The 24,158-nt window shown below is 42.7% G+C and overlaps 1 protein-coding gene across 7 annotated transcripts in view; it reads right to left on the reverse strand.

Moving 5' to 3' along the window:
- Positions 1–24,158, reverse strand: part of RHOBTB2 (Rho related BTB domain containing 2) — a 323,120-nt gene that overhangs the window by 103,573 nt on the left and 195,389 nt on the right. For 6 of the 7 annotated variants that reach the window (XM_044082960.1, XM_044082959.1, XM_044082961.1 and 3 more), the window contains one exon: positions 2,538–2,739. The exons of the other annotated variant lie outside the window; for it this stretch is intronic. In XM_044082960.1, the coding sequence (XP_043938895.1) occupies positions 2,538–2,739 (202 nt within the window). The remainder of the gene's footprint in view (positions 1–2,537; positions 2,740–24,158) is intronic. 7 annotated transcript variants of the gene reach the window in all.

A 24,158-nucleotide genomic window follows, 5' to 3' on the forward strand; every position in this document is an offset into this window, starting at 1 on the left:
AGAAGGACAACGATACAGAACTCCTTTAAGGAGCTGCTTGTCCAACCAGTGTGCTGTGCCACACTTCAGCCACCACAAAGCAATAATGGGAGCCGACAGCTGACAGCTGCACCATGACAAAGGCATAAATAAAATACAATACGTATAGCTACTTGAGTTAAGTCATAAGCATCTCCACACCGACTGAAGTGGCAAAGAATGCCACTATGCCCATCACCTGACGGAGCATGGCTGATGGGTAGCAGGCTTCACAGCAGCTTTAATCAGTTCTATAATCTTGGCTGGCAGGTCCAGTGTGATTAACAAATATAAACAACCAGAAGTCACGTCCTAAAGTGGAGGCTGACACTAGCTGTCTTCCCAAAGTCAAAGAAAGTTTCTTGAATTGTAAAATATTTTTTTTATCTACTACTAGTTTGATTGCCCCAAATCACCTTGATCCCAGCCAATGAGGATGAAAATAGTGCGCTGTGCTATTCTTTTTCTGCACGTATGTTAAGAGGCTTAGAATCAGAGGAAAGGGATACAGGAAACTACTGGAAGAGCAGAAATCCTTCATCCGGAGGAACTCCCTCTTACCTGCTACACAGAACAAAGGAGGGGAAGAAATGTGTTTTCCAAGTGGCAAACAGCTTCAGCTCCAGTCTCCCACTCCTAGAAGATGCTGAAAAGGCAAGACTCCCAAATCCGATTTCTAGGAAAGCATGGAAGTGTGCGTCAGAGAGTACAGAAGCATATTCACTTCTCCCAGAATATGAATAACTAAAAGATAAACGGCCTTGTGTATGGCTCTGTGCCAGACTTGCATCACTTCTATGCAAATGATGTATGACTGATGACTTGATCCAGTGCATGTTAATGAACCACACAATAGACTGTCAAACCAAATAAGGAGATGCCATGGATTCAGCTAATCATCCAAGACTATTGTGACTCAGATGGCTACTCATACCACCAGTTCATTTATGAGAAGCCCAAGCTCTGCGGTGGGGGGGGGGGGGGGGTGTACTTTTCAATAGTGGAGGACCTGGGACTGGGTTTTGCAAAGCACTGATCATCAGGATATGTAGTAGTTTTGGCTGCAGGAAGGAAAGACTTACAGGGAGCCTGGTAGGAACTGTCCTCCAGTCTAGGGTTCACAAACAGGGTCATATACCTCCAGCTGATCTGCCAGTGTGCAGTGCCACTTCAAGCACAGGCATCTCCCATGCCATAATTTCAGCCACACGAACAGGCATGTGAAAGTCACATAGAAGATTATAGCCATCATCAAGCTGAAAAGAAGGAGAGTTCAGGTTGGACCCCCCCCCCCAAGTGCCCTCACTCAAGCAACCAAGGTGACAACCTCCTAGGTTCTCTCTGGGTAGGACCAGCTGGCAAAAAAGAGTGTCTAGCTATGATGAAGACAATCTTCTGAGACAGACTCAGATGGGACGTCTCTCAGTTTAGGGAGACTTATCAGATACAACAACGGAAGTGCCCTTGCCAGGGATGTTATCAGAAATCTCTCTATGGAGGCACCAAAAGGTAATCCATCCAGGTGGGGGAAGACATGAAGTTCTTCCTCATGCAAGGTCTCTGCCACTGTGGCAAGCATCCTGCTGAGAACTGATGACATTGGAGCACTCTGTACTGCCATGAATGACCCCTGCTGGAGACCAAGGACACATACATGGTACTGCCTGCAAGGGGGCAAGGCTGTCACTGACTCACATACAGAGGCATGACTGATATGCTGCAACAGTCATTGTAATCAACTCCTGAGAGAGGCAGATATTATGCAAAAATATATTATCAAAGGCACAGGGTAAAGACTTGTACACTTTAATGAGTGATATAACAAAGATTTCTCACAAAGTAATTTATTTTTGCTTCTGAAAAAGGCAGGTATAACTTGTGGGTCCCACTTTCTTTAAATTAATTGTGCCAGCAGAATGTAGGTCATGTAATCTGGTTCACTGTATCCTAAATAGCTTCACAACTGTGTATTAAAGGGGAAGGTACAGAAAATAATATGAAGGGGAAAATCAACCACCAAAATAGGGTTCTGTTACCATAAATAGGTACATTGTGTGAAACAGGCCAGGAAACAGGTGAGTTGTGGAGGATTTTTTTTTAACAGTTTTGTTTATTTTTGCTTGACAAGACAGCACCACTACACTATAGCTAAATAATCACCATTTAATAAAGCAAAAGAAACTTGTGTCAACTATGCCAGCAATTTTCTACCAGTAGATGGCACACCAAAGCCATATTTTTACCAGTGTTACCTTAGCAAAACAACACAAAAACAAAAGTTCAGATATACAGTACCCAAACATGATATATTGCTTAATTATGGCAGCTGCATTATTTCTGGTAACCATTACCCCCCCCCCCCCCAAAAAAAAATCTGCAGTATATCTTGTATCTACGAATCTACAAGAACTTGATATGCATACATGGGAAAAGGAAGCTGCAAATAACAGTTCAAATAAAATTCTTAGGCAGCACTCAATAATTCAACTAGTTGACCTACTATAAATGCAGCGACTCACCTCTTGGCATACACGGTACTGGTCGATTGCCCATACTGTTGGTACATGGGTAGCAAGCAGTTGATACTGTGTCAGCGTAGCATTGCATGCTCTAGCACAGATAAGGCGTGTCTTTCCAACTGCGTTATCCCCAACTACCACACATTTAATGGTTTCAACGTTTGGTCTCTCATAATCCATATCTGAATCCATCAATTGTGAGCTAAATTTAAAAAAATTATAATAATACAAACTAAACAAACATACATTCACATAAACAATAGATCTAGTATTATGCTAGTAAATTTCAAAACATTATTCAGGCTTCTGTACTCTAATTACATTCCCAGTAGGACCAACAGGACCTGGGGAGTATTTTAAAATATACAGGTTTACAACTCGGCACCATAAAAATCGACTGCCAATCATTAGCGGACCGGAGTTCCGCTGTGGCGATCCCTAACCGGGAAAAGCCGAAAAGACAAACGAAACATTTTAAGAATTTCTAGTCATTCATGCTGTAGCACAATACTGAATGAATGGCATGATGAAGGGGTAGTTATCAGATTGTTGTCTTAATGAATATTTATGTTTTTATACCCTCTCAACAAAGAAGCTTCATAACAAGCATGTTTATAGATGTAGCAACCTCATGATTTGCTGTTACTTAAGACAAAAACGGCAGTTGGATAGCAGAGGGACTCTAAACAAAGGCATTGCTTGGAGTGCCATACTCCCCTGCTGCAGTTCTGCCCCATGGTAATGCAATCTGAATAAATAAATAAATACTGCACTGTCGTAAAGGAAGTGGCATGTAATACACATGTCCATCCTCAGTCAAGCTTCTGTAAAACAAGTCAAATGCATATGTGGAATTACAAAAATAAAAGGATTACACTGTGCAATAAAACAGAATGCATATCGCAGAAAAAATGTACTCAGCAACAACAAATTAAATAAATCCTAAAAATCAGAATTCTTCACTGCAGTAGGAGCCTGGCCAGCTTACACTCATGAATATTTAAATAGGATATCAACCATTTACATCGGGTCCCTTTTTAGTGTGGTGGGAGTCATACTGTCACATGATTCACAGTGAGCTGTACCTGAATAAACGCAATTAAAGGACAACACATACGATCAGACAAAACGTGCACCAAATCATGCAGTAAAGTAGATATGGAAAACAGACACTTCTCAACTCTTTTTTTTTTTTTTAGTGAAGTACTTTGAATAAACAGTAGCATCACAAATAGTTTTTTAGTAGCTCAGCTGAAGTTCTACTTTAGAAACTCAGTATAAGGCCATGGTACTTCCCGAATGCACCTGCACACTTCCCCATCCTGTGATCTTACCATCTAAACAGTAAAGAAACAGCCCTGTATTTGGCTATTTAAAGATATTCATGAGTGGACAGGTGATCCGCTGTGGCGACCCCTAACCAGGAAAAGCTGAAAGAAGAAGAAGAATGTTGGTGGATCAGCTCGCCCATCCATTCCAGACTAGGTCAGTTTCAGGCCTAATGGCCTCTTATTTACAGTGCTTCAAAACCTGCATGTAAGTGTACCACACAGCACTGTTCTGGGCCCAAAACCTGCATGTAAGTGTACCACACAGCTCTGTTCTGGGCCCAAAACCTGCATGTAAGTGTACCACACAGCTCTGTTCTGGGCCCAAAACCTGCATGTAAGTGTACCACACAGCTCTGTTCTGGGCCCAAAACCTGCATGTAAGTGTACCACACAGCTCTGTTCTGGGCCCAAAACCTGCATGTAAGTGTACCACACAGCTCTGTTCTGGGCCCATTGTTATTTAATCTGCATACCCAGGATCCAGTACTCTGCATAATATGCCCTAAACTAAACAGGTGATATTGCACTGTCTGCATATTTAGAGGGGATGGATCAACACATATGCCAAATTAACTGTACAAAATTCTTTAATCACAGTTAGTCTAGGACCCTCTATGACGAAAAGTAAAAACACTTACCACATGAATGGGAGTCTTAATAGAAATCATTTCTGAAAAAAAACGATCTGGATGTTACAGTGAACTCCTGTCTTAAGCACATAGTGTCCTGCAGCTAGTTTAGCCGGGGCTTTGAAACAAAGGGCATGTGTCTAAAAAGCTGTCACCTCCAGAAAGTATGAAGTACTCTTGTTACTGTCTCTATCATTGGTAAGACCTGGCATGATGCAGCTGGTTGGGACAGAAGGGCCAAACAAACAAATTATATGCTTGGGCTGCTACTAAAAATGGCAACCAGGATGAAAGCAGCTGTGAAAAAATCCACATATAAAGATGGACTACAACAACTAAAGCTAAGTGAACACTCTGCTTGGCCAGGTTTTTCTTGTAGTTTTTACTAATTCTTTTGTCTGTGTGACCTTTTTCCTCTTTGGTTTGGATGTTAGTTGGGATATTTTGCAGACACCTTAATGGTTATGGGCATCAGCTGGATTTAAAGACCCCGGGTTTCTGAAGTATAGCCAAACAGTCCACTTATCCTGTGCTGATGAGGTCATCAGAAGGCCAAAACATGAATGTCCACAGCTAGCAGGGTTTGGCTTGATTGGCCTAAATGTATTCATAAAGACTTAAAAAGGAAAAAGTCATGGAGTAAAACGTCATAGACATTCAGAAGCCATATAACAAATAATTGATGTCCTTAAGAAGTCATTTACATACATCCCATGGGCCTCCATTACAGGAAGTTTAAGGTATCACACAGTAAATACTCTGGCTTGTCTAGGTTTTTCTTGTAGTTCTTACTAATTGGTTTGTCTGTGTGACCCTTTTACTATTTGATGTTGTTTTGATAATTTTTCTATCCCATATGATTGCACAAGTAATACAACTGTATGGTTATTTATTTATTTATTTGGCATTTGTTTACCAGGAAAGTCCGACTTGGTCATGAATTACCCATTTTCAGTGGAGGCCCGGGGAGAAAAGCTGCCTTATAGCTAAGTACTAGGCTATCTGCCCCTGTGGGACATTTCAAGCTTAGCCAATTTCCCTTTCCAAGGTAAGAATCAAACCTTTTACCTTGTGTTTGTTAGGTAAAAAGAAGTTATGTCTTACCATAACGTTCCACCTGTATTGTTGATCCTCGTTCAGTCATTATGTATGGGTATCGATTCCGAGCTCGGAACCGAGCCGGCCATTTTCCAAGCTCGCGTCAGCTTCAAACTCTCGAGCTAAACTCTTACCCATAATTCCCCTCCCTGTTACCTCAGATTGAGTTTGCAAGTTAAAGAAAGTAGAGGTTACCTCTGGACAAATAACCTAAGAGAACCGGATGGTGAGATCCACTAGAAACCACAGGAGGAGGAAGGAGGGAGGGTCGTAATGACTGAACGAGGATCAACAACACAGATGGAACGTTATGGTAAGACATAACTTCTTTATCTGATATTGTTAATCCTCGTTCATTCCTTACGTATGGGACAGAGTCCTCAGCTACCTCTATTCCTGGGAGGCTCTCATGGAAGGACATTCCTGAGCACCACAGAACCGAAAGATGCTCTTCCCCTGGAGGCCAAATCCAATTTGTAATGATTGATGAAGGTATGAGGCGTAGCCCAAGTTGCAACTGCACAGATGTCATGTAAAGAAGCTCTGGCATGGAAGGCAGCAGAAGTTGCCACCGACCTTGTTGAATGAGCTTTCATGGTAGTAGGCAACGAGATATTACCTTGTGTATAAATAAAGGTCACACAGTCCTTCAACCATCTAGCTAATGTGACCTTAGCAACAGCCAATCCCAATCTAGGTCCAGAAAAGGCCAAAAATAACTGGTCAGATTTATGAAAAGGTTTAGTCCTGTTGAGGTAAAAACGGATTTGCCTGTATATAAGGGTATGTAGGCAATACTCTCCTTTGTTTGAATGGTTGGGAAAGTAAAGAGGCAATTCAATGGCTTGATTAATTGACATTTCAGAGATCACTTTAGGCAGAAATGACGGATTAGTTCTCAGAGACACTCTATCTCTATGAAAAATCAAGTATGGACTCTTGATACATAAAGCTTGAAGTTCAGAAATACGTCTGACAGAAGTAATAGCGACCAAAAACAAGGTTTTCCATGACAAATACTTGAGGTCGCAAGAAGAGGCTGGTTCAAAAGGTGCCATTGTCAGAGCTTGTAGAACTAATGATAAATCCCATGGTTGAATAGGTTCTCTAAAAGGTGGCTTCAGATGATTTCCACCTTTTATGAAGGTCTTGCACAATTTATGGGACATAAGAGAGGAATCTTGGACACCCTCATGAAAATTAGAAATTGCAGCCAAATGAACTCTAATGGTAGAGGCTGACAGACCCGATTGAAACAGGTCGGCCAGATAGTCTAGTATTATCTACACTGGTGCTGAAAAGAGGTCTACTTGTTTATCTTTCAGCCAACAGGTAAATCTTTTCCACTTGCTCAGATAAGTAATTCTAATGGAAGACTTATGAGAAGCAATGAGAATATCACATACTGGTAAAGAAAGATCATTCTGTCTGGCAATCAAGGGAATTGGAGTAGCCAAGCCATCAGCTTCAGGCTGTTCAGGTTGGTATGAATCGGGTTCTGTGGGTGTGAGATCAACTCCGGGATAAGATGGAGGATCCATGGTTGATCTAGTAGGTGAGGCCAAAGGAAGGGGAACCAAATCTGTCGAGGCCAATATGGTGCTATGAGGATTACCTTGCTCTTCAACCGCCGGGCTTTCTTCAGAAACTGGGGAATGAGAGGAAAGGGCAGAAATGCATAGAGAAGACCCAAGGGCCAATCGTGGACTAGAGCGTCCCTCTGTGACTGTCCCGGAGGGGGAATCAGGGAGAAGTAGTTGTTGCGTTTGTTGGCAGGGGATGCAAAGAGGTCACAGCATGGACGGCCCCAGCGGTAGAAGATCTCCACCACTATCAAGGGATTCAGGGACCACTCGTGAGGTTGCAGAATGCACCTGCTGAGTCTGTCTGCTATCACGGTGGAACTCCCGGGAATGTGCATTGCTAGAAGAAAACGGTTGGTAGCCATCGCCCATTGCCATATCCTCATGGTCTCTCGACAAAGGGGGTAAGATTTGTTTCCACCTTCCTTGTTGATTTACCAGACCACCACCATGTTGTCTGATTGAATTGCAATTGTCCCAGACAGCAGCAGGGGATGGAATGCTTGCAATGCCAGAAGCACCGCCCTCAGCTCTAGAACATCTATATGCAAATGAGCCTCCGGTTGGGACCAAGTGCCTTGGACTGTCTGTCCCTGACATAGCCCCCCCCCCCAATCAGGGAGGCGTCAGTGGTGACTGTGGCCTTGGGTTGCTGGGGGGAAAAGGGGCAAGACCATTGAGAGAGATTGTGTGACATCCACCATTTTAAATCCTGTTTGCACCTGTGGGTTACTCGAATCATGGCTGAAAGAGGATGCTGAAAAGGATACCATTGGGTGAGCAGTAGCCATTGTAGAAGCCTCATGTGAAACCTGGCCAGGAGAACAATGGTGATGGAGGCTGCCATGGAACCCAACAGCTGTAGAACCGAGTGAGCCGTGGATTTTTCCTTTGAAAGGATTGGAATTAGATGTTGCTTTATCCTTAAAATTCTGTGCTCTGGAATAGCAGCTCTGCAGTTTTTTGTGTCCAAGATAACCCCTATGAATTCTGTCGACTGAGATGGGGTGAGATTGGGTTTCTGCCAGTTTATGGTTATGCCTAGCCTTTGAGCAGTGTGGAGAGAGTATGCCAGGGCTTTTTCCAGTAGATGTCTGGTGGGGATGGAAATGAGTCAGTCGTCTAGGTACGGAAACACCTGGAATCCTTGAAGTTGCAAGTGAGCTGTGACAACTGCCATGCACTTTGTGAACACTCTGGGGGATGTAGAGAGTCAGAAGGGCAGTACTCTGAACTGGTAGTGACTGGCTCCAGCACAGAAGCGCAGAAATCTTCTTGATGGCCTGTCCACCTTTATGTGGTAGTACGCATCTTGAAGATCTATAGAGCACATCCAATTGTCTTTTTCCAAAAGCGGGAGGATAGACTGTATAGTGACCATCTGGAATTTTTGTACTCTCACAAACTTGTTCAATACACTGAGATCCAAAACTGGTCTCCAGTCCCCGGTTTTCTTTGGCACCAAAAATAGTCTCGAGTAGAATCCAGATCCTATCTGGTCTGGAGGGACTATTTGGATGACTCTTTTTCTTAGTAGCTTTTCCATCTCTAGTGCTGCTTCTTCCCTTTGACTGGGTGGAACGTTGGGAAGATTTTTTGAAGGGACGGGATAGATCGAAGGGGATATGATAACCTCTGGTTATGATCCTTTGTACCCAAGAATCGGTGGTGATGGTTAGCCAGGCAGAAGGGTACAAGGAGAAATGTCCCCCAACCACCTCCAGAGGAAAGGAGTTGGGCCGCTCTTCAGGAGCGCTGGTAGGATTGACCAGGGAAAGAATCCCTGGAACCCTGGTTACGCGGTCCCCCTCTGCCTCGAAAGGAGAGTCTTCCCTGTGAGTTTCCCCCTCTGCCTCTGGGGGAGAACTCTGCCTGTGTGTCACGGAAAGGACCCTGAGATTTCTTTAACCATATCTTCCCACTCTTTTGGTTTCGGGAGAAAGCATGTTGAGGGGAAGAATAACTGACACCTATGGCAGAAAGGGTCTTACCGTCTTGTTCTCATCTGGCCAGTGTGCTTTTAACTTTGGGCCCAAACAACAAGGAGGGCTCAATGGGAGCATTAAGAAAGAAAGACTTAAAAGGTTCCGCGAAGTTACACAAGCTCATCCAGGCATGTCGTCTAAAGACCGCAGCTGAACCTGCCGCTCTAGCTGCTCCTTCTGATGCATGACATATCAATCGCATAGAGGAGTTAGATATGAAGTCAATGGTGGCCAGCTGAGAGGCCACTTTGTCACGGACCTCATTAGACACTGCACCAGCCAAGGTTTCAGACAGCTCAGAAACCAGATCCTTTTGAAGCCTGGTAAAATGTGCCATATAATTCAAGGGCTGGATAGCAAAGGTCGCTGAAGCAAAAGTGTGATACCCTATTCTGTCCAGGGCCCGGGACTCTCTATTAGGCGGATGGACAGTCTGGCTTTCTTCTTCTGCCAGATCCTTTTTTGTTGCGGCTGCCACCACCAAAGCATCTACAGGAAGACCTTTGGACCAATGGGGATCTGAAGCAGGAGGGGACAAGATCTTATCTGGCCTCCGGAGAATAGCTTTAACAGTATCAGGGGCCTTCCAAGCATGCTGCACGATGAACTTGACAAGTTTATCGGCAGGTGGAGTAACCCAGGAGGAAGGGGGCCGGGCACGAAAAGCCTGCAGGAACACAGATTCCTCAGGGGTCAGATTAGAGGGCTGCCAGTCACTTCTCTGCTTCAGGATTTCAAGGATATCACCAAAGGATGCCTCAGAGGGTGACCAAGGGGATCCTTGTCCTCATCGAAATCTGTGTCTTCGGTGAGAGACTCCTCTGTGGAGTCCATGTGCTTCCTCTTACACAAACTTTTCCGGTGGACCTCTTCAGCGGGAGAAGCTGGAGAAGACAATGGAAAAGGGGATTCCTGAGGGAATATGTCCTGAGACGCTTGCACCCGGTGTCCACTAGATGCGGCTTGTGATATCAGTGTACCAGAGGAGGGCGGAGGTATAGACAGTCTGGTATCGCCAGAAGCAGCGAAAGCCTTCTCCATCAGTTGGAAAGCTGGTCCACCCGGAGAGGAGTGTATGTCAAGGTCAGAGGGCACTCCTCCCCTAAGTGGCTCAGCCTGCCGACTTGGAGTCCCTGGATGGCTGTGGAGCAGCAAGCTATGCATATCACAGCTGACATCCTGGGTTGTAGCAAAACTTTTCTGCCACGAAGGCAACTGAGGTTCCTTAGTGAGATCCAAAAAGGGAACTGCAGAAGGGGAAGACTGTACTATATCCATGGACTTCAAAGGCAATGAAGGAGGAGAATAAGAAGGTGTCTTTGGAGATGGGTGATCACCTCCCAAGGAAGGATAGCTCCTGGGGGGGTGGAATACCTCTGGTCAAGAATGTCTGGTCCACAAAACGCAACACATCATGTTCAGAAAGACTTCTAGTGGACCTCACAAAGACTGAGGGAGAAACAGGCCTGTCCACAAAAGAGGCAGACTCAGTGCCCATCTCATCTGATCGCACAGAGGACAATGGTGCTGAGAAAGACTGAACTACTGTAGTCTGCACCGAAGAAGTCATTGGTGCAGATGTCATTGTCTGCACCGACACAGGGATCGGTGCCGAAGTGGTTGTCGGTGCCGAAACTGGAACCGACAAAACTGGAGTCAGTAATAAAGGCCTCGGTTCTGAGGAAGATCTCTGAGCCAACGCGGCCAAGGTCTGCACTGACTGAACAGTCGGTGCTGATACAGTGGTAAAGGTCTGAACCGAGGGGCCCCTTGGTGCCGATATGTAGAAGGCAGCAGGAGAGGACGGAGCCAAAATCACTAATGGAACCAAAGGCCTCGGTGCCGAAGGTCTGGGCACCGAAAGCACTAGGGCTGACAGAGAGCTCCGGAGCTGAAATTTTAGCCTTTTTAGATTTTGGTTGGTGAGAGTCCCCAGCTGGGGACGAAGGCAAGGATTTAGCCTTAGTAGAAACATCCATTTTCTTATGGGCTTTAGGAGGGGTTGAGACCTCTGGCCCAGAAATAGCCTCTGAAAATGGAAATTTTAGAAGTCCCTTCAGTATCAGCTTATTTTTCCTTTCTAACAAAGTTCTATTAGAAAAATTTTCACATATAGTACAAGGTGGTTCAACAGATAAATGCAAAGCTCCCAAACAATAAACACATAAAGAGTGTGCATCAGAAGTAGGCAGTTTGTGTCCACAATCAGAATACTGCTTAAACCCCGGACTACCCTTTTTATCTGCCATATTAACAAATAGAAAAGTACCAACAATGGTACAAGAGAGTACCTGAAGGTATGAAAGAGAAAAGGAAAGGGATTACCAGTGTTGGTAAAGAAAAATTACCTCGCAGTAAAAAGGGTAAGTAAAGGACAGAAAAAAACCTGAGGAAATTATGAACGCTAGCTGCGATAGGGCAAGAGACAGTAAAATATCAACTTTTCTGACAGAAAAGTAATTTGTAAAGCAATTAAACAACAATTGACTGTACTTAGCTCAAGAGAAGTAGCTTGACACGACCGGATGGCAACGCGGCAAACAAAATCTGAGGTAACAGGGAGAGGGGAATTGTGGGTAAGAGTTTAGCTCGAGAGTTTGAAGCTGACGTGAACTTGGAAAATGGCCGGCTCGGTTCCGAGCTCGGAACTGATACCCAAACGTAAGGAATGAACAAGGATTAACAATATCAGATACATTATTATACCAAGCCCCGAACAAATATATCTTTATTATGTATATTTGAAAAATGCACTGGCAGAGATATTATGAACAACAGCTATAATACTGGAGAACAATGAATGATAAAGATGGGTGAATGGGAACAGCTGCAATGCTGTTAAATTCAACTGATCAAAAAAATAAAAGGAATGCCACTGACAGAAATCGATTTAAGGAAAAACTGGAAGAACTAATGAGTGAAAAAAAAAAGTTATAATGTGATTATGATTCAGGCTTGGAATACTTTCTTGGTTGTATTTTTGTGTTACTGTTCACTTCTGTCTCAGTTAATAATTTCAAAAGTGTGTGTGAGTGATAGAGAGACAGAGAGTAGAACTAACTCATTCAGCCCTGTGATCAAAGTCCGTGACTGTTACAAACTATCAGAAGTAGGTTATTGTAAAGGGACAGTCTGCATATGTGAAAGGGGATGAAAAAGCTGTTGTACTTACTTCACTGTAGTTAAAAGATCAACTGACTCTATACCTTAAGTGTTATTCGGGAGGGGGTAGTTAGACATTTACAATTGTAATATTAATGTATTAATGCGCTAACTACAGTAATTTTCAAATCATGTGGAACACAGCTCTTTCAGAGAACACTCACTCTGAATGTACCCATATCAAGACTTGTTTCTGTTTTACTTACTCAATATTCAGACACAAGATAAGTGAAGAAGTACTACTGTGTTTAGACGTAAATAAGTACAATTCTCAGCAGGAAAAAAATGCTGCAGATGCAGTCAACAGTAATTCTTTTGTTCCATGGACATCTGGAGAAAACTGAAATCCAGACACATTGAGAAGCCTGAACAGTTACTGGGAGCTAATTTCCAACAAAATACTAGGGAAGAAGTCTTATATATACTTAATTCTTTATCTTGAAAATGAAAAAGACAAAAACAGCAGTACTTAGAAGTTCCTGAATTATTATAAGCCCAGAAAGGACCAGCAATTTACTTGTCCTTTCTTCTTTACAAGAGCGCAAGGTCCTACAGAGAACATATTATGTTAATGACCAGAAGAACAAGAGCACAAGGTCCTACAGAGAACGCGTTATGTTAATGACCAGAAGAACAAGAGCACAAGGTCCTACAGAGAACGCGTTATGTTAATGACCAGAAGAACAAGAGCACAAGGTCCTACAGAGAACGCGTTATGTTAATGACCAGAAGAACAAGAGCACAAGGTCCTACAGAGAACGTTATGTTAATGACCAGAAGAACAAGAGCACAAGGTCCTACAGAGAAAGCGTTATGTTAATGACCAGAAGAACAAGAGCACAAGGTCCTACAGAGAACGCGTTATTTTAATGACCAGAAGAACAAGAGCACAAGGTCCTACAGAGAACGCGTTATGTTAATGACCAGAACAACAAGAGCACAAGGTCCTACAGAGAACGCGTTATGTTAATGACCAGAAGAACAAGAGCATAAGGTCCTACAGAGAACGTGTTATGTTAATGACCAGAAGAACAAGAGCACAAGGTCCTACAGAGAAGACGTTATGTTAATGACCAGAAGAACAAGAGTACAAGGTCCTACAGAGAGCACGTTATGTTAATGACCAGAAGAACAAGAGCACAAGGTCCTACAGAGAAGACGTTATGTTAATGACCAGAAGAACAAGAGCACAAGGTCCTACAGAGAAGACGTTATGTTAATGACCAGAAGAATACAACCAACATCTGTGAATTTGGAGATTTGCATGATTGACTATTCAAAGACAGAATTATCTGTGGTATAACAAATGATAAAAAAGGAATAGGTTTTTAAAAGAAAATAGTTATGGAGTGGAATTCTTAGTTTGTGAGCTATGCAAAGCTTCTCAATTGGGTTTGTGTAATAAACAAAGGGATTCAGATTCATAAATGCCCTGATGTCCAGTAGCGCATACTGCCTGGTTAGAATAAACTGGAGAAAGCCAATGCGGAAACCTTAAAATCCAATAATTATTTATTTTTTGAGAAAGAAAAATATGCTGAAGGTCTTTTCATGCACAGTTTGTTTTGTCACAATAACATGTTAACTGTGCTCAAACAAGCAACATAACAAATATTCACATGTGGCAAAAAAACTTTTACAGCTGTATGAAAAAACACCACCAGAACCAGTAACTGAGCCATCTTTCATTCTTTTAATATGTAGGAACTTCTTCAGAAATAAGAAGGTACAAAGAAAATCAGTAAATATATACTACATGTCATATGGCAATAAAGCAGTAAAACAGTAACAGCCAATGAAATAACCCTATCCTTCTTTAAATATGCACATACGATTATATGGTAATGAAGTGACCTGAAAAATCATGCACAATATACAGCAAACTAGTGAAAAGCAAGTCTGTCATGTGAACCCAGATAAGCCATTTCAAAGCACATTTTAAATTGATATTGTTCAAGCCAGGAGCTGAATCCGCTCCCAGCAGAAGTTGCCATTTGAGTTCCCTAACCTCCAGAAGAGTAGCATAGTCACCAAAAACAGTTCTACTTGCTCTAATACTAAAAGTAGAAATTTTTCAAAATTAGTACAAGTTAGCAAATGCCTAGCTAGTGCATTGAGAGAGTCAGAACTTCTGATAGCCCCACAATGTTCTTTTATTCTGTCTGACAGTTTGCAAGTCTTTCCCACATAGGTTCATAGGTAGGTACTAGGCTATCTGCCCAAAGGCATTTATAAGCCTAGCCGGAATGTGCTGGCTTTTGCCACCCCCCTTAGATTAGTTCCCTGTGCCTCTGTCCAGCAGAGCCAGTGAAATGATCCCTGGGGTAAACTTTCTGTTTCCCATCCACTCATCAAGGTTTCTCTTGAAGGGGGTTAGCGAGGAGCTCTGCCTAATGTAGATTGGAATCTTGTTCCAGAGCATGGGAAGTCTCTGGGACAGGAATCTATCCCTCCAGCATGTCCTATTTATTGTTGTGGTGAGGCTTAGATCCCTGGAGCATGTGGCTCGAGGGGATATGGTTTTCTTTAGGTGGAGCATGTCCATCAATTCTGGGTTGGACATGGCCTTGTATGTCAGGCAGAGATCACCTCTGAGTAGGCGGTATGCAACAGAGTACAGCTGGAGTTTCTTCAATCGAGCTGCATAGGGCATCTGCTTGAGGCCAGCGATCCTCTTGGTGAGGTACTTCTGTGGTCTTTCCAGTTGTTGCAGGTGTCTTGTAAGGTACATCCCAAAAAGGGCATTGTACTCTATGATGGGTCTGATGAGTGATGCATAGAGGGGCCCAATAACCTCTTTGATCTGGATGCAAACCCTTTTGTGATTAGGTGGGCCACATAGAAGGATTTTCTAACCACTTTGGCAATGTGATTATCAAAGGAGAGGTTACTATCTACTTGGGTCCCCAGACCCCTTATTACGTCTTCCGTATTTAGGGGGCTACCACCTATGTGGTAGTTTGTGGGTACTTTGTTTTTTCCAAAGGGGATGACTATGCACTTTTTGGCATTTAACTTGAGGCCATGGTTTTGACACCAGGTATCTGTCTCAGTGAGACCCTTTTGGAGGGTGTCTGTGTCAGTCGGAGAGTCAATTATAGCCCCTAGTTTGCAGTCGTCTGCAAACTTGGTCAGCCATAGTCCTCCTGTGCTTGCCTGTACCTCTGACAAGTATATGCCAAACAGGAGTGGTCATAGGACTGAGCCCAGGGGAACGCCACTTGTAACCGGTTTAGAGTCAGACCTAGCTCCCGCAACTCTTACCATGTGGGTTCTGTCTGTGAGCCAGTTGGCAACCCATCTCGTGACATAGGGGTTTATGTTCAGGCTGGTGAGCTTGTCCATAATACCCGAGTGGGGAATGGTGTCGAAGGCTTTTGCGAGGTAGGCTGTGTGGACCACCTTTCCCTCATCTATAGCCTTGGTAACTGTCTCAAAGAAGTCCACCAGGTTTAGGAGGCATGATCTGCCTTTAACAAAGCCAAACTGGGTAGGGTCCAGTGTTTAGAGGTTTCCAATGTCTCTGTTAATGAGATCCATGATGATGCGCTCCATAGCTTTGCAAACCAAGCTAGTCAGGCTTATAGGGCGATAGTTCCTGGGGTCAGTTGTGGCTCCACCTTTGTGGAGCGGAATAACTGTTGTTGTGTGCCACTCTGTGGGCACATAGCCTGTGGAGAGGCTGAGTTTAAACAATGTGTTTAGGTGAGGGATTAGTTCATCTTTGAGCTGTGTAGGATGCAGCCTGGGACACCGTCCAGTCCCATTGATGCTGTGTTTTTGGCTTTGGAGAGGACTGTTTTAACCAGAGTGTCTGTGATTTCAAGGGCACTACATTCTCCTGGTATAGTTATGGGTCCTTTTGGGGGTGAGAGGGGGGGTGAATTTTGCACTGAACCTGTCTGCCAGGATGTTGGCTATATCTGTCAGTTCAGTGTAGTTTGTGCCATTCTGCACTAACTCCGAGCAGATCTGAGAATTGCCACTTAGTTTCCTGACATAGCTAAAGAATGCCTTGCGGTTATCTTTGGAGTCCATGGCAATTTTTCTTTCAAAGCTAGCTTTGGATGATTTTATGAGGGAACGTAGTTTCTTGCTGATACTGATCAAGGATGTCTTCCTTTCTTGGGATTTTACTCTTTTCTGTACTAGTTTCTTCCTTCTATTGTATAGCTTGTTTATGGCAGGGGTCCACCAGACTGGTTTCCTTTTCTTGGAGGAGTGAGTCTTGGTTTTGTTTGGGATAGCAGAATCCATGCATTGTTGTAGGTACCAGTAGAGTGCATAGTAAAGGATTTTGCAGCTTGGACAGCGTTATCCTTTAGCATGGAGGTTTTAAAACTTCCCACCTCGGTCTTAAGTAACGTGAAATTTGCTTTTGAAAAGTTTTTCATGGTGGTTTCTTTGACCGGGGGTGGTGGCGGAATGTGGATATCCAGAGTGATTAGTTTATGGTCAGATCTAACCAGTGAGGGGTTGAACTGTGTACCGGTGTGGTACACAGGTCGCCCATGTTGGTGATGACCAGGTCCAATATGTTGTCACCTCTGGTGGGAGTGTTGACCAGTTGATCCAGGGTGTTTTGAGTTTATAAATTCTAGGAAATATTGGGCAAGGGAGTTTGTACTTGAGTAGTTCTCCCAGTTAATGTTTGGGTAATTGAAATCACCCAATATCAGGGTGTTTGGTAGGACCTTTATGTTTCCCAGTGTTTCCAGGAATGCAGAGTGGGGGTCCTGGGACACGGTGGGTGATCTGTAGCAAGCTATAATTTGAAAAGCAGTTTTGCCCATTGTTAGTTACATGTGGATGATCTCTGAAGCATCGTGCTGTGCCACTAACCTGGAGGTGTGGGTATCCTTGATGAATATGGATACTCCCCTGCCTTTTGTATTTCAGCCTGAGTTTTGTGGCCAAAATGTATGGTATGAGATATAGCCTGGTAGTGCTGGGGTGCTCTCTTGAGCCTTAAACCAGGTTTCTGCTGCTGCACATATATCGATTTTCTCCATACCGAGGAGTGCTTCGAGTGCATGCATTGTGAGGTTTAGACTTCTGGCACTAAGTAGCATTACCCTCAGTTTTTTGTTACTTGTGCTATTTACAGTGGTGGGTTTGTCTTTTCAGCCTTGCCTAAAAAAGGCACTATAGGGGTGGCAAGAGCCTTGGCCAGTATTCGAAAGCCTAAGGGTGACAGGTGCAAGCCGTCTCTAGCGAAGCAGCGTGGCTTGTCGAGCATGTCTTCCCAGGCTGACAGACACTGGATCCCCTTTGAATGACACCAGAAGCTTAGCCAACTGTTGAAATTGATAATTTTTTCTCTATACCGTGGTATCATTCTTGGTGAGGGCAGGATGCTACTCAGGGTCAGGGTCATACCAGCCTGGGCTACGTGATCAGAGAGCTCCTCCATGTCTCTTTTCATGTAGTCCAGGAAGGTACGACTCAGGTCATTCACACCAACATGGACAATGACAGAGTCATATTTGTACTTGTTCTGGAGTGATCTGAGTGCTTGTGTTATGTGGCGGATCCTGGCACCCGACTGGCAGCTAACAGTAACCTTCTCCTTGTTCAGCCTAGTGAGTGGGACGTCAGTGTGCCTGACTACAGAGTCACCTATTACTAGTGTGTTGGGTATGTTATTTTGCCTTAAGGGCTGTGATTGTGTGGCACACTGGTTTTGTGAATTATGTGTTTCATGGTTTGTGTTGGGGGGGTGGAGGTTGCTCGGATGTCTGCTTTGGAGGTCTCTGTTGCTTTCGCAGATTTTTATTTAGAGCCTCCGAGTACGTTTTCGTGTATTTATGTGTGTTTTTTGCCGGTGCTGGTTTCATAGGTCTATGTGAGACTGGTCAGCAAAATAAACAACAAATAAAGCACTAATAAAATAAGTAACAAAGGGCCACAGAGCTCCAAAGGCAAACCAAAACTTTAATCTGTGAGCGCTTTCGTTCACTCAAATCAAATGAACTTCTTCAGACAAATTCAAACAGGAAAAGCCCTCTTTATATAACCAAGAAATCACATGACCAATAAAATGCATTACATCACAAGTTTAAAACTGATTGTTAAAAGGCATATATATATATATATATATATATATATATATATATATATATATATATATATTTAGGCCAACCACATTAAGGACAACCCTGGACACCACTTTAAATTTAAGGTGATCAACCAGGTGATGGAGGGCCCTAGAGGTCGGCATACATCCCTTTTACTCGAAAGACAAGAGTTATGGTGGCAGCTTACCTTAAATGCGCATAGTTATCCAGGCCTTAATGAGCAGTGTTCTGTTATGTGTTTACTCAAGCTTAAAAGTTTATTATGCTGAATGAATTTATGAAATTCAGTATAGAATGTTCTTATAACATATTTTATGTACTTATAGGTTTGTATGGATGCACCTTTTTGATTGTTTTTTACATATTAATAATTCTCCACTTTGTGCTTAAAAATTCTTTTAAAGTATATGTAAATATCTTTATAAATATGTATATGCCTTTTAACAATCAGTTTTAAACTTGTGATGTAATGCATTTCATGTGATTTCTTGGTTATATAAGGAGGGGTTTTACCGTTTGAATTTGTCGAAGAAGTTCATTTGATTTGAGTGAACGAAAGCGCTCATAGATTAAAGTTTTGGTTTGCCTTTGGAGCTGTGGCACTTTGTTACTTATTCTATGTGAGATTGGTGGTGTGATGCAAGTAATTCCCTTCTCCTCTTGACTGCCTGGTCTAGTCTTGGGTTGAGAGAACTTAGCCTCCAGTTTGGGTGTATAATTGCATTTCTCGCATGTATTAGTGTTTGGTGGAAGGAGGAAAGGGTTATCTGTGTACAAGAGGCAATTGTAACATTGGCTCAAAATACCCAGATTCACCAGTTGGACCAAAGAGTACACCTGAAACTGCCCTTTGGACATGCCTGGATAGGTACAGTGAACTGTTTCACTGATTGACTGGTAAGGTCGAATAGAGAACCTTGTCCTTCTCTACAGTATGAGGGGGAGTCTAGTGTTAAGGTTTACTAGTGCTTGCTATAAGTTTTGAGCAAGTGCCGGGATGAGAAGTGAATGGTTTGAGTGCTTAAGTTAAAAGTTTGTCTAGTTCCAAGGGAAAAATTGAGGAGTAGACTTTGTGGAGCTGGGAATGGTTATACCCTAGCTAACCGGCACTGTCCGGCGTGCAAAACCGCACAAATGCGGGTTTTATAGCAGGGAAATGAAAGAGATAGAAATTAGCCCAAAAATGGCCAATAAACTACTAATTTCTGGGCTGAAACCACTCCAACAGGGAAAGATAGGCTGCTCAAAGCTCCCACTCTCACAGTGAACAGAGAAACTTCCTTCTATCCAAGTAAGGTATGGGCAAACACAGAAACGTGTAACACAGCCCTGAATTCAGCACTAACCTGAAAACTGGACTATACTAGCTTAGAAAGGCAGGAAAACAAGTAGTTTTTTTTCAGAAAATAAAGGAGATACAATAATAAAAACAGTTAAATGCACAGAAATGGCTATCACACTCGAGTGTGTAGCCTACAACAGTAGAAATAATGACAAGAATTACAAACTGCAGCATAAACCAAATTAGTGGATGAACAGTCAAAATGATGGGCAAATATAACTTTATAGTCATTCTGTACAAAAGTGTAGCAGTTCCCTTTGAAAATAAACTTGCAACAAACACATTTGCCACACTCGAACATGCCAGGTGGGTCAGTAATGTTTCTAACAGAATTTAACACCAGTGCTGAGTCTCTGTTCTCAAGTGAATTTCTAATTGTTTTAGTCTTTTTATATGCAAACAATGGAGAATGCCCTAACAAGTTAGACAAATTCTGTGAACTAGTAACAATGTTCCAGTTGTGAGAGATGACATCCCTGATACATTTCATATCCCTGCAAATAGGTATCGGGGAAACTCAATGTCCTGTCTGGAAAAGCAGCAGTATTGTTTTGTTTAGGTGTAAAACCACAGTGAAGAAGGGGCTGAAATTTACTGTGTCTGTCTCTAGCCACTTCCTGAGCCATGCTATACAAAGATCCTTAGGGTAATGTTTTTGCAAAAACAGATTACACTAAAAGTCCATCTCAGCATAAAAAGTAGTATCCACGCTAACCAGTCTGGAGAGTCTAATGAATTGACCCCTTAGCACGTTCCTTTTCAAGTAGAAGGGGTGTTGGCTGGTAAAATCTAAAAAGTTGTTACGGTAGGTTTCCTTTCTGAAAATGTTAGAGACTATGCTCCTGCTGGTGACATCAGTAGAAATAAAAACATCAAGAAAGGAAACAGTTTGATTAATTTGTAAGAAAAAATAAAGACGGGTAGATTAATCATTTGTTTAAAATATGCATCTCTTGCTGCCTTAGGCATAAATGAAGGATTTGACCTCATAGACTGTCTTCCTGAAATACCAGGTAAGTAGGATTATTAATAAAAACCTAAAGTTTCCAACTTCAGCTTCAGTTTATTAACAGCACTTTTTTCCTAAGCACTGGACATACATTAAAGTGATGCAAATTTAATATAAAATGTAAAAAAGAACATATTTTAAATTAAAATGCATTGTCATTTAAATGAAAGCAGTTGAGTGCATTAATATCAATATTTAATGTGGACAGTACAATAGAAGTAAATACAAACTGAAAGGATAGCTATGATGTATATCAAAGCCATGTGCTAGTCTGAATGAAATTGGCATTCAAAATGCTCCAGGGCCCAGAAGATCCAATAAATTGCCAAATTCGGGGCCCTGAAGATCTAATAAATTGCCAAATCCACATAAGGATCAAAATTCAATGCTTTCTGCCTTTCTTGGATAACAAAATGGCAGGTCTGAAAGTCCGGTATCTCAGGAAAGCATCAAAAAAGGTTCAGACTGGAAATCCATAACTCAGAGAAACACACCAAAAAGGCTCAGGCTTGCAATTCAGCATCAGTAAAGCTCTATGCCCTGTGATGGAACTACAAAATAACTAAGGAACTTCCCTCAAAGACGAGATGAAGTCACGAAAAAGAGCATTGCCAGGGCTCAAGCACTGGGCCACCTAAGATACCAAGACTGCACTAATTTTAAAAGATACAGTGTAGCAAACCACAACTGAAATGGGCAGCAACAGGTGAAGAATGCTTGAGATATCACAGCAGCCACAACTTTCAGGAAACAAATTAAATTGCAGTAACTTCAAAAATCCACTATCTGCAGGAAACCTCAAAAACATGATGGAAAGTGAAGTACTCAGAGCCATAAAGCCATGAATAACAGAAAAGCAGTCCTACATTTTATCCATAGACTGACAAACTGTCACCATCAATGCACATCAGTACTTTTGAAATCCTTCTCTCTGACATGATAGCCAACAGAAAGAGGGTTTGCCAAGATTTATTTCTGGAACTCCATGAAAACTGTAAGATCAAATGATGGAAGTGCCAACTTTTACAGTATAAAGCATAGATCCAATGGAGAAACAGAGTTTTCAAAAGGAGGATGCAGAACAAAAGGTACTCAATGCAGGTTTTACAGACTTTCAGAAAAGCTAAAGAGAAAGGATATACACCCTGATGGAAAAGGATATGATTGCCAACTTTAACAGAAGAAGCCTATATGTTATACAGGCTAAAGCGCTTAGTGGTGTTAGTTTTGTGCAATAAACAGGATTCCTGTTATCAGTTTGGTTGTGAAAAGTATTTTATTTTCTTTTTTCAGTTTTTTAGTCTTTGGACTAATTTGTCATTGGTTTTAACTTTAACAGAAGAATAACTTACACTTGAGATAAAAAGTTGTGATTAATAGTTTAGGATGCCAGGAAAATGGACAGTAATGGGTGCTTTCCCTTGGCTGTGGACCAAAGTGAAAAACAACTAAATTTTCCTTTGCAAGCCTTCCTAGTAATGAGAGAAGTCATGACATAAACCACTCTTTCCACATAGGAAGGGCTCTTGACCATCAATGGAACTCCAGTAAGAAAGCCGTTAACTATATGGAGTGAAGGTCTAGATGAGACTTGCCAGATGGGTATAATAGGAGGGTTCTGACAGGCCTAGGGCATCAAGCAGACACGCTACGGCAATGGAAGTCATACTTGAAGCTAAAAGGAAGCAGTGGGTATTCTTTGCACATTCTGGCCTTTTGTTAAAATTTGGCAATAAGGCTAAATGTAAAGTAGCCCTAAAAGCCAAATCTGAATAGATGCGTCACAGAGATACTTTCTCAAGGAAAGAAAAATAGACAAGAAATAGTTGCAATAGATGTTTGTTGAGGACACAAGCAGACTGCAGCAGGGCTTCGCACCACGACAAAACAGGTCCCACCCTACTGACAGAGACCACACTCACAGCATCAGAAGTCATCGATTGAGCCTATCCATTCTTTGGGATACTGCTAGCAGGTCAGTTTGATGTAGCCTTTCCTCAAACTCTCATGGTCTCCTGACAAAAGGGGTTGTAGTGAGCTGCTCATGTGAAAGGCAACAGAATCAAGGTGAAGGCAACTCTGAAATATCTGCAGAGTAAAGAGGACTGCCCTCATTTCTAAAACATTTGTAAACAGAATGTCCTCCATCTGTTTGCACACACTTTGAACTGTATGCCTTTGAAAATACCTCCCACCCACCCTAGGGCAGAGGCATCTGTGATGACAGCAAGAGTGAATTTAGGGGCTTAAAAAGGTTATTCCAGAGAGAAGCTGGAATCATGCAGTTACCAACTCAAATGTTCTTTTTTTTACTTTTAAAATACTTTTACTGGCAAGGTCATGGAATCCACAAGCTCATTCCAATGATCATTCATAGTCCACTGAAAAAGACTTGGGATTTCATGTACTACGGACCATAAAGAATCAGGCTGCCATAAGGTGCAGGGCTCATAGAGAGAGAGAGGCTGTCAGCCACAGCAGTTCCATTCTGTAGGCTCTAACAGACTACAGTTCTGAGTCTGACTGTTATTCCACACCCATCTCTCTCCCTTCTCTGTCACACCTGAACAACTTATACCTGGGCACTTCCATGTCACACACCCATCTCTCTCCCTTCTCTGTCACACCTGAACAACTTATACCTGGGCACCTCCTTGTCACACACCCATCTCTCTCCCTTCTCTGTCACACCTGAGCAGCTAATACCTGGGCACTTCCATGTCACACACCCATCTCTCCCTTCTCTGTTATTCCAGAACGACTTATACCTGAGCAGCTCCATGACTCGTATCCATCTCTCCTGTCCCTATCACACCCGAGCAACTTATACCTGGGCATCTCCATATCCCACATATCTTATCTCTGGCCCATCTTCATGTGACACCAGCAATATGCACCCTTTCCTCCTGATTGACAACTTGCAACTCCACCATATTCCTATGACTCCTCACACTGCACAGTAACACTACACATCTATTCCCAAATCATCCTTACTTGTTGCTTTGCCATAGTCCACTGTTTTACTTTCCGTCTACTGCCTCTGTGGCACCCTCCATCCTTTCAGCTTACTTTAAGGGTACGATCAATGTGGTACACCTTTGCAACCTAGCACAAAGTATGGCTGTCCCTTCTGTGCTAAGATGGGAGTCTGTCCCTCGCATACAGGTCATCTCTCTGCCAAGCCTCTTCCTAAGAGTCCCTCTACTTCCACTGTTAGCCACTGCATTACTCAGTCATTACGTCCCCTAATACAGAACTCAGTCCACTTCTGACCCTATTAAAAGTTTTAGATAACTACAGCACACAAGGCAGGGGGATGGAGGAAGAGTTGTTTCCTCTGCACAGACCTACCCTGACATAAAGTTCCAACATCGTGTTGTGTACTCATACCTTTAACTGATTTTG

Source organism: Protopterus annectens, chromosome 9.part0 (genome assembly GCF_019279795.1).
Source record: "Protopterus annectens isolate FY-2018-M chromosome 9.part0, PAN1.0, whole genome shotgun sequence".
Classification (NCBI taxonomy): domain Eukaryota; kingdom Metazoa; phylum Chordata; order Ceratodontiformes; family Protopteridae; genus Protopterus; species Protopterus annectens.